This window comes from Macrobrachium nipponense, chromosome 4 (assembly GCF_015104395.2).
Source record: "Macrobrachium nipponense isolate FS-2020 chromosome 4, ASM1510439v2, whole genome shotgun sequence".
Lineage (NCBI taxonomy): Eukaryota > Metazoa > Arthropoda > Malacostraca > Decapoda > Palaemonidae > Macrobrachium > Macrobrachium nipponense.
In genome coordinates this window covers 30,737,213-30,749,712 of record NC_061100.1, presented here as the reverse complement: position 1 = coordinate 30,749,712, position 12,500 = coordinate 30,737,213, and the positions used below count along the sequence as shown (strand labels likewise).

Here is a 12,500-nt window from a genome sequence, read left to right as displayed (position 1 = left end):
AGTAAGGGAAATATTAGCCAGTAACTACAGGCCTATCACCTGCCTACCAATAATGTGGAAGTTACTAACAGGTATCATCAGTGGAAAGGCTATACAACTACCTAGAGGAGGCAAACACACCACCACAACAGAAAGGCTGCAGAAGGAAGTGTAGGGGCAAAAGACCAGCTCCTGATAGACAAAATGGTAATGAAGAACAGTAGGAGAAAGGAAAACCTACCTAAGCATGGCATGGATAGACTATAAGAAAGCCTTCGACATGATACCACACACATGGCTAATAGAATGCCTGAAAAATATGGGGTGGGGCAGAGGAAAACACCATCACTTCCTCAAAAATACATGCGCAACTGGAATACAATACTTACAGGCTCTGGAATAAGACTAGCAGAGGTTAATATCAGGAGAGGGATCTTCCAGGGCGACTCACTGTCCCCACTACTCTTCGTAGTAGCCATGATTCCCATGACAAAAGTACTACAGAAGATGGATGCCGGGTACCAACTCAAGAGAAAAAGAGGCAACAGAATCAACCATCTGATGTTCATGGACGACAATCAAGCTGTATGGTAAAGAGCATCAAAAGGAAAATAGGACTATCCTAATCCAGACTGGTAAGGATTGTATCTGGGGACATCCAGGATGGAGTTTGGAAATAGAAAAATGCGCCTTAGTCAACATACAAAAGGCCCCAAAGTAACGAGAACTGAAGGGATAAAGCTACCAGAATGGGAGCAACATCAAACACATAGATGAGACAGGATACAAATACCTGGGGGGAATAATGGAAGGAGGGATATAAAACACCAAAGATGAAGGACACGATCAGGAAAGAATATATGCAGAGAACTCAAGGGCGATACTCAAGTCAAAACTCAACGCCGGAAATATGATAAAAGCATAAACACATGGGCAGTGCCAGTAAAAAATCAGATTAACAGCGCAGGAATAGTGGAATGGACGAAGGCAGAACTCCGCAGCATAGATCAGAAAAAAAACCAGAAACATATGACAATACACAAGCCACTTACACCCAAGAGCAAATACGGACAGACTATACAAAACACGAAAGGAAGGAGGAGAGGACTACTAAGTATAGAGGACTGCGTAAACATTTGAGAACGGAGCACTGGGGCAATCTGAAAACCAGTGAAGACGAGTGGCTAAAGAGTGCATGGGAAGAAGGACTAATAAAAAAGTAGACGAAGACCCAGAAATATACAGAGACAGGAGAAAAGACAGACAGAACAGAGGACTGGCACAACAACAATGCACGGACAATACATGAGAAAGACTAAAGAACTAGCCAGCGATGACAATTGGCAATGGCTACAAAGGGAGAGCTAAAGAAGGAAACTGAAGGGAATGATAACAGCGGCACAAGATCAGGCCCTAAGAAACCAGATATGTTCAAAGAACGATAGACGGAAATAACATCTCTCCATATGTAGGAAGTGCAATATGAAAAATGAAACCATAAACCACATAGCAAGTGAATGCTCGGCACTTGCACAGAACCAGTACAAAAAGAGGCATGATTCAGTGGCAAAAAGCCCTCCACTGGAGCCTGTGCAAGAAACATCAGCTACCTTGCAGTAATAAGTGGTACGAGCACCAAACCTGAGGGGAGTGATAGAAAACGATCACGCAAAGATCCTCTGGGACTATGGTATCAGACAGAATAGGTGATACGTGCAAACAGACCAGACGTGACGTTGATTGACAAAGTCAAGAAGAAAGTATCACTCATTGATGTCGCAATACCATGGGACACCAGAGTTGAAGAGAAAGAGAGGGAAAAAATGGATAAGTATCAAGATCTGAAAATAGAAATAAGAAGGATAGGGATATGCCAGTGGAATCGTACCCATAATCATAGGAGCATAGGCACGATCCAAGATCCTGAAAAGGAATCTAGAAAAACTAGAGGCTGAAGTAGCTCCAGGACTCATGCAGAAGAGTGTGATCCTAGAAAAAAAAAAAAAAACGGAACACCATAGTAAGAAAAGTGATGACTCCTAAGGAAGCAGGATGCAACCGGAACCCCACACTATAAAATACCACCCAGTCGAATTGGAGGACTGTGATAGTAGTAAAAAAAAAAAAAAAAAACTAAAAAAAAAAAAAACTAATAAAATAATAATAATAACAATAATAATAATAATAATAATAATAATAATAATAATAATAATAATAATAATAATAATTAGAAGAATAAGAAGAAGAAGAAGAAGAAGAAGAAGAAAAAGAAAAGTGATGGACTCCTAGGGAGGCAAGATCCACCCATGAATCCCACACTATAATTACCACCCAGTCGAATTGGAGGACTGTGATATACCGAATAATAATAATAATAATAATAATAATAATAATAATAATAATAATAATAATAATAATATTAAAAATCATCATCATCATCATCATCATCATCATAATAGTTCTCTAAAGACTTAGCAGCAAGTTCAATGCTTGTACCTATTAGATACCTTACATACATTTTTTCCAAGCAAAGTCAACATAATTTTCCTTTGATTATCAATGACGTTTAATTGTCCATGCAATATATTTCAATTTAATCTTAGCCAAACACCATTTACAGTTGCGGTTTATTCACCTGCCTCGTGGATTATCAATCTAGAATATCGTCCCAACGTGACAGCGTTTTGCAAAATTCATTTCCATCACATGGTGGAATATTTCATTGCTTTACATAAATAAAATTTGTGAGGAATCATCGGAATAAAACGATATATTGAACAAAGGCCAATGCTGTTTGGGGGTTGGGTGTTGCTCTAGAAGGTACTGTCTAAGGGAGGTGATCTAAGATGCTTAGGTGTCAGGTATAAATGTGAAATGAAACTCTTACATGAAAACTCAAAGACGCGTGAAAATTATACACTTTTGATACACATACCACACACGTCTCAAAATAGATACTATATTATTTATTTTGCAAAAACCGAAGGAATATAATGTCAGAACTTAGGCAAGCAGAAATATTTAAAAAAAGCAATAGTAATTTTAACCCATTTCTATTTTTCTTTAGATTTTAAGCAAAAATAAGTATATAGAAAATATTTTCAACCCATTTCAATTTTTTATTTGATAATATTGCCAAAGATATCAAAACAGCACTATGCCCGCATATGAAAAACGTGGAGTGAAACTAAAGAATTACGTGAGGAGAAAGTGCAATTATTTGTGATCTGTGTTCACATTCAAATAGCCTACTAAAATCCAGCAGAGATAAGGATTCATTTTTTAATGAGTCATTATGATTTGAAAAGCCCTATAGTACAGAATACTCCTTGCAGGAAGCTATCTTAAAGAATATTATATATATATATATATATATCTATATATATATATATATATATATATATATATAGATATATATATGCATATATATATATATATATATATATATATATATATATATATATATATATGATAAAATATAAAGGAGTATTTTCATTTAGTTGGAAAAAATCCAAAAGTATAATAACACAATTCTGGAAACTATCTTTAAAAAAATAAATATATTCACGCCTTTAGTTATAATGAGGATATAGTCCATAGGTATAGGGTGCTCCTACAAGGGAAACTATCTTAAATTAAATATGTTCACCTTTTTAGCTATTGTGAGGAAGTAGTCCTTAGAGATAGGACACTCTTCGTAGGAAACAATCTTAAAAAATACTATATTCACCTTTTTAGTTATCATAAGGAAATAGTCCATAGATATAGGATACTAATATCAAGAAAAATAGTAAATTCACCTTTTCCGTTGACTCCAGGATTCGATGGTCTCCGTTCCACCAGGAAATGGTTGGCTGAGGTCTGGAACCACGAACCTCGCACTCTACAGCATATTCGTGACCGCCTACCCACGGTAGTTTCGTCCCTCTAATGCTAACTGATAGTGGCGGTACTGGAATGAATGGAAGAAGAAGAATAAGGGATGGGATGTTAAAGAAACTTTTATGTCTCATGAATTTAAAGATAAAACTGGCTATTATTATTATTATTATTATTATTATTATTATTATTATTATTATTATTATTATTATTATTATTATTGTGTGTGGTTATTATTATTATTATTATTATTATTATTATTATTATTATTATTATTATTATTATTATTATTATTGGACACAGTTTTCCTTGTCGAAAATGGTGATAATGAGAGTTGATGGTCTTTAATGGATATTAGAACCTTTCGAACCTTGAGTCAGGTTCATCTTCATTCAAGTGAACATCACGACTTTAAAAAAGTCAAAATGTTCACTTGACTGAAGATGAAACTAACACATGGTTCGAAAGCTTTTAATACTGATTATAAAACATCAATTCTCGCATGCTATATTATTGTGGACCTGCAACCATTATTATTATTATTATTATTGTTATTATTATTATTATTATTATTATTATTATTATTATTATTATTATTATTATGAACTCTATTCATATGGAGCAAACCCACAGGGACAGGGGCCATTGACTTGAAATTCAAGCTCCCAAAGAATATGTTGTTCAATTGAAAGAAAGAGATCAGTTATTAGAAGAAAAAAACATATAAATTAACCAATAAAATAATTGAATAAATAATAAATAATAAATAAATATATATATAATATAATAAATAAACAAATAACAAAAATGTAGGGTAAAAATATTAAAATACAAATTGAAGTAACAGAAGGTAATGGGAAATACTGTAAGAGATAAGTTATTAGAAAAAAACAAATTACCAAATAAATAAATAAAAATGTAGGTAAAATATTAAATTGCAGTTGCTCGACATCCTCCAGGATACTGTTCCACAGTCCAACTTTGTGAGGAATAAAGGACCTCTGGAACTGAGAAGTTCGACAGCGAGGCATATTTACTACATGTTGGTGCTTCTGTTCCGCGAATAGTGTTGCTCTCGGCAGGGATATTGGGACCAGGGATCAAATTGTGAATGTGAAAGATCTCTGTTCAAATGCAAATTAAGAAAAATGGACATTTATTTCTAGTTCATTATCCTAATGGAAACGGCCTCCTTAGACTCTTTTACCATCTGGAAACTTTGTCAACTCGAACCTCAAAAGGTCAAATGAAGATGCAATGCTTTACAAGCCTAATATAAAGCAATTCCTCTATTCTTGCATTTTTACCTATTTACTCATCAATTTGTTAAAGCATTTTTTCTCTTTTAATAACTGATCTCTTCTTTCTGCATTTCCTTTTACATTCTGTTACTTCTTTCCAATGAACGCCATATTCTTTGGTAGCTTGAATTTCAAGTCAATAGCCCACTTGGGCTTGTAACATAGGGTTCATCTTCTGAATAACAACAGCAACAACAACAACAACAACAATAATAATAATAATAATAATAATAATAATAATAATAATAATAATAATAATAATAATAATAATAATAATAATAATAATTAGGTTCTGGATGCGTCGTGTAACGAAGCTTTCATTCGCTTGTGAATATGATAATGCAGCTTTTCTTCGAATTGATATTTGAGACGAAGCGTCATATTTATAGCAAGCGACCTCTCTCAGAGGCTTATGAATTTCAAAAAGTGCTATTAACAGGAATGCATACTTAAACAGTTTGATTGTGAATACCATATGAGGGTTTAATTGGCAATATATTATTCTGATCTATTAGGAAACAATAGCAAATATTAAGGTAAAAAATGTAGATAATTTGGCCTGTCCTACTGAAGGTAAGAAAATCATTTCCAAAATTTTTGGCTTCATTATTTTAGTAATATTTTATTCCAAATAAATCTAACGTCCTCACGTTACATTGCGAACTAGGGAAAATATTGGCCTTCAACGTACGAGTTATTATGTTGACCTACGTTGAACATGGCCTGGACGTCATGTTGGAACTCCAGCCTACATATATCAACAGGGAAAAAAAAGGTTGAACATTTGTTTGGATTCTGATATTTCCTCTCGGGATGAAAGCAGCTATTTTTTAAACCTCATACCCTGAGCAATAATTTGTAAATATTGCTCCAACGGTAAAACAAAGATTTATGGCTTTCCGTATGAAGCAAAACATAGCAGAATTTTATTTACATCACGGTTCTGTTCTGGAAATGAACAGAATGAGTGAGACATCTATTGTTTTGACATGAGATGAAAATATACTGGGGAATAGCAGAGAATATGCCATGAGTATTTGTGGGATTTTTTTATCACGAACATTTAAAGAATGTACAAACAAATAATTAATACCAAAAATAAGCACACAATATTAAAAGAAGTGACACTAAAGAAAACATACAATATTTGAAGAGATAATCCACACTATTTAAAGAAGCAATACTGAAAGAAACAATATCTAAAGAGATAAAATAAACACTATTTAAAGATGCAACACTAAAAGAAATGGTATTTAAAGAGATAAACACATTATTAAAGAAGCAATACTAAAAAAAGTATACAATATTTAAAGAGATAATCCACAGTATTTAAAGAAGCAATACTACCAGAAGCATACAATACTTAAAGAGATGACACATTACTTAAAGAAGCAACACGCAATGAAACACAATATTTAAAGAGATAACACACTCTACTTAAAGAAGCAATACCTGAAGAAACAACATATTTAAAGAGATAGCACACAGCTAAAAAAGCAATATAGCAATACCCAAAGAAACACAATATTTAAAGAGATAACACACCCTACTACTTGAAGAAACAATACAAAAATATTCAACATTTAAAAAAAGAAGCAATACCAAAACAAACACAAGCAACATTTCAGAGAACCAAGCAACACTCACACAGCATATCGACCATGACGACGACGGAAGTGGGCAGAGTTAAATTGTTGTTGGAGGCCTCGCAAGTGAGCAACAATTTGAGGTCCTTCCGCGTCAGAGGACCCAAGGTTAAGCTGTTGTAAGGATTCCCACTCAGCTCCGGGAGAAGAGGAAGAGGAAACGTTTCGGTGGCCAACGTTTCACTGGTTGTGGAGGCGGTGATGGGCCCCGAAGCGAGCGTGACGTTGTGTTGTTGGTCTCCCTCGTCTGATTCCATGTGGCTGTCGATCAGCCTCGTGTTCTCGAACCACACGACTAAGGGCGGGGGGCTACCTGGGGGTGGGAAATAAGGGAAGGGGGGTGTTTTGGATGGTATTACTCTCTCTCTCTCTCTCTCTCTCTCTCTCTCTCTCTCTCTCTCTAATTGTTTGTTTATAATATTATAGAGAGATTAGAAAACGTAGAGGAAAAGGGGCTTTTAAATTATATTAATGTCTCTCTCTCTCTCTCTTCGTCATTCTCTCTCTCTCTCTTTAATTATTTATTTATAATATTATAGATTAAAATGAGCAGAGGGAAAGGGACTTTTAAATTGTATTAATCTCTCTCTCTCTCTCTCTCTCTCTTTCTCTCTCTCTCTCTCTCTCTCTCATTCTTTGTTTATGATATGACATAGATATAAGAAAAAAGTAAAGGACAAAAGGCTTTTGAATTATATTAATCTCTCTCTCTCTCTCTCTCTCTCTCTCTCTCTCTCTCTCCATAATTGCTTCTTCATAATGTCATGGAGAGAAATCGAGTACCAAAACTCAAAGATTTATAAGAAAGAATTATTTTCCTTATCAATTTGTATCTAAAGTAACATTGCAAATCAATTGGCTTCAATTGCTCTGCAATCTATGCACGATTATTATGAAATAATAGAATCAAAACCTAATAATATGTTTAATTTTAGAAGAATTTTTGACACTGCAGAATTCGAAAGAAAAAACCTTTTTCAATTCAAGTTGTTACTAAAGCAACATTGCAATTTATTGTCTTACCCTCTCTGTACGACTATTATGCAATAACCGAATCAAAACCCAATAATTTGTTTCATTTTAGTAGCTTTTTGACGTAATGCCGGATTTTACGAATTCTTGATCCAAAACAATGAATAAAAACATCCATGTCAAAATGTCACCTATGAAAAATATATCGATGTAACGTTCGGTATAACTGATGTATTTCATCACTGATAAAAATAAATATTCCGTCATAATAAGCATATTTTAACTGCTATTAAATCTAACAGGATCACAAATACATATATAACACAATTTCCTCTGTGAATGGTGCCTAAATTGAAAACTGATGACGGCTTAATGAAACTAATTGTGGCAGAATCTGGTCTTTTATTCCTCATAACTTTATTGACAATTCGAATGATTGATTTTTAGAGAAATTCATGGTAATTTTTTTGAGTTTTTTTCCACGATGTCAAAGTCACAGCGATTTTTATCATTGTGTCAAAATCATACCGTTGTGTTTAATTAATTATTTTCAAATCGAATGGTTTATCTTCAAATCATATGCTATGAATGCTCACACACAGGTGTAATATATATAATATATATATATATATATATATATATAATTATATATATATATATATATATATATATATATATTATATATATAGATATATATATATATATATATATATATATATAGTTATATATATTAATATATATTATCTAATAAATAGTATATATATACATACATACAACTGAAACTTACCTCCGATGGCTATACAAATAAGGTGCAACATATCCCCTTCCTGAAGGGGGCCTACGACCCCTTTGATAGGTTTGTGCGTCCCGTCGAGCCCCTCCAGGAACACCGTTACCCCCTTAGGTGGGACTGGAAGAAAAATGAAGTAGCAGTTACTAGTTAATACAGTTTTATGCGTACCTAAATTTATAACAGATATCACATTGAGGTTTTTCAACTGCAGTTATTACTTTTGTGGATCTTTCCAAAAATGATGGATTTAATGAACATTCTGTAGAATTACCTTGTTAATTATTTTAAAATCTATTGAGCAAAGTTCGTCTGTATAACATTTTAATAAAATATCACACTTTTCATTCATCATCTATTGGTTATTATAACTAAAACAACATATTGTTGTTACAGAATATTTTAAAATACTGAAATTCAATTTGAAATTAACACTTGATATACATCATAAGAGAATACAATGAAAAAAATAATGTTTCGCGTTGAGTTAAAGATACAGGAGTTTTAGGATAGGATATGTGTGATTTATTTATTAGAATGAAAATGCAAAAAAATAAATAATATGTATTTTAAACAGTACAAAAAAATTATTTATGATAAAATATAGCGTATTCATTTTAATTTTCGTTGGTGAAACAAGGATCTATTTAACCATAGATTTTAGCATCTTTTAATTTACTTGTGCTTGAGGGGAAAATCTTGCATGCGTCCGAGTAAGCTGGAGGTCGGAGACCACGCCTTGGTTAGCATTCGCGAACCTATCCATTGAACCACAAAACACTAAATCACTTTCCTTCTGAATTTATAACTGAACGACGCTATTTTAACTCGGATAAATAACGAATCTAGCACAGAATAAACTTTATATTGATATATATTCCCGCCCTTCGAATGTCAGGCAGAGAGCTCCCCAGTCGTATTGGTCGGCGAAGCATTCATGAGTTAAAAGCAGGGAAAAGTTGCTCAGTTGGAAAAAAGCATTTGTGTTCTATTAATGGCGACCTGGTGTCTCTCTCTCTCTCTCACTCAGACATTTCCATTTTAGATACCGGTTCTCTGAGCGACGTTGCTTGTTTTTTTCGAGTTCTATATTTCTTCGACGTATATATATGTATATATATATATATATATATAATATATATATAGTATATATATATATATATATATATATACAATTATATATATATATATATATATATATATATATATATATATATATATTCATATAAACATATACATACTTATATATATATATATATATATATATATATATATATATATATATATATATATATATATATATATATATATATATATATATATATATATATATATATATATATATATATGTATATATATATATATATATATATATATATAGTATGTTTATAGTATATATATATATATATATATATATATATGTGTGTGTGTGTGTGTGTGTGTGTGTGTGTGTGTGTGTGTGTGTGTGATTTTATGTAATGTGATTACTTTACCACGTAATTCCATCGACGAATAAATTCATTATTAACCTGGGAATCTATATAAAGTAATAGACTAAATGGTGACACGTTCATTATCGAAATACACTATTTCATTATAAATTCCCGGAATTCCTTTTCATTCAAGGAATTAATGAGTTTATGTGTTTACATATTAATTAATATCTTCTCACTAACTCCTAACAAATGCTAAATTTTCACTCCTTCCTTGTCTAATCTACAGTATCCTTCCTCCCCGTAGGGATGTCGTTCCGTCAGTGCACCTCATGCGGTGCACTATAGGCATTACGTCAGCTTCTTTGCAGTGTCCCTTCGGCCCCTAGCTGCAGCCCCTTTCATTCCTTTTAGTGTACCTCTTTCTACCATCTTATCTCCACCTTCTCCTAACAATTGATTCATAGTGCAACTGTTTTGAGGTTTTCCTCCTGTCACACCTTTCTAACCTTTTTACCGTCAGTTTCCCTTTCAGACTTGAATGGCCTCATGGGTCCCAGCGCTTGGCTTTTGATCTAGATTCTTCTTCTATGTTCTTCAGTATCCTTCCTTCACAAATCCTGATAATATCATAAAATGCCTTTCCATATGCTCTTCTTACCCGAAGGAGTAATCCCTGTCAGGTATTCCTTTGTACATAGCCTCTCGGATATGTACATCTATCTTAGACGGAAGGAATTATTCATCCAATCTCAATGTCAGCCATTCTGTCCTTTGAAACATATATATGCTAGCTCTGCCACCTGTAGGTTGAATGCCTATGATATGAATCGTGAGTATGTCGGTTTATGTCATGGTTCGATTCGAATTAAACCCTGATTTGAAAATAAAATTATATTTTCATTTTTTTTCAACCAAGTGATTAATGAATTTATTATTCACTGAGTAGAATTTCTATTCGTTCTGTAAGTCTGAAAAAATACATCTGGTAAAACTGAAAGAGTCCGTCGAACATATTTAATAAATTATACTAACTTTTAAAGTTTCGATAATAGGAATTCTATCAGCACTCAGTTATTCAAATAAACGAAATATAAGAAGTAATAGAATGCAAAGTGAATATAACAAATAGACGAAATAGAATGAAAAAGTGAATGTAACAAATAAATGAAAGAGAATGAAAAAGTGAATGTAACAAATAAATAAAATAGGATTAAAAGTGAATGTAACAAATAAACGAAATAGAACGAAAACGTGAATGTAACAAATAAACGAAATAGAATGAAAAAGTTAAAGTAAGAAATGAAAGAAATATAATAAAAAATTTAAAGTAAGAAATGAATGAAATAGAATGAAAAAGTGAAAGTAACAAATAAACGAAACAGAATGGAAAGTGAATGTAACAAATAAATGAAATAGAATAAGAAAGTGAAAGTAACATATAAACGAAATAGAATGAAAAATGAATGTAACAAATAGACGAAATAGAATGAAAAAGTTAATGTAACAGACAAATAAAATAGAATGTAAAAGTGAAAGTAACAAATAGACTAAATAGAATGAAAAAAAATGAAAGTAACAAAAAGAAAAAATAGAATGAAAAAGTGAATGTAACAAATAGACGAAATAGAATGTGAAAACAACATATAAACGAAATAGAATGAAAAAGTGGATGAAACAAATAGATGAAATATAATGAAGAAGTGAATGTAACAAATAGACGAAATATAATGAAACAATGAATGTAGCAAGTAGACGAAATAAAATGAAAAAGTGAAAAGTGACGATAGAAGAAATAGAATGAAAAAGTGAAAAGGTTAACCTAACATATAAACGAAATATAATGGAAAAAGTGAATGTAACAGACAAACGAAATGGAATGAGAGAAATCCCTGGAGGAGACGCGCCATCAGAGACATACCTACGACGTAGAGCTTGACTCGAGTGGTCTTCGTCGGGTGGAACATGAAGTCGACCCTGCACTTGTACAGCCCTTCATCTGCCTGTGTGAGGGATGCAAGGCGGAGTATCGCGGGCGTGGTCGACACGTCGAGTGACGCTCGACCGCTGAGGACCTTTTCATCTGCCCAGTGAGAGTCCTCCCCGCCCACTCTCCGCCGCCCGTCGAATCTGAGAGAGAGAGAGAGCCGTCGAGGACAGACAGAAGGTTAGGATTATGAGGCGTATTTATATATGTGTATAAACAATCAATGGAAGGATCCACTGTAATATTTGTGGATGTATTTACAAAGCTAAAAGCTTCACTCGTCCTTCTGTGGGCTTTAAGCTTTACAAGCCTTAAGCTTTGTAAATGTTACTAAAGATATATTTCGTCTTGCTAAACAAGAGCATTACTGTGGATCCTTCTATTAATATATCTGTAAATCTTATTTCTATTCTTATCTAATCTATCTATATATATATATATATATATATATATATATATATATATATATATATATTATATATATGTGTGTGTGTGTGTGTCTGGGTGTGGTGT

General features: G+C 32.8%; 1 protein-coding gene across 1 annotated transcript in view; it reads right to left on the bottom strand.

The window, feature by feature from the left end:
• LOC135210839 (nephrin-like) overlaps window positions 1-12,500 on the bottom strand; it is a 71,983-nt gene that overhangs the window by 20,050 nt on the left and 39,433 nt on the right. Inside the window, exons 3-6 of the mRNA XM_064243713.1 lie at window positions 11,922-12,130; window positions 8,565-8,687; window positions 6,807-7,118; window positions 3,780-3,931 (exon numbers count right to left, since the gene is read on the bottom strand). Coding sequence (XP_064099783.1) covers window positions 3,780-3,931; window positions 6,807-7,118; window positions 8,565-8,687; window positions 11,922-12,130 — 796 coding nt within the window. The remainder of the gene's footprint in view (window positions 1-3,779; window positions 3,932-6,806; window positions 7,119-8,564; window positions 8,688-11,921; window positions 12,131-12,500) is intronic.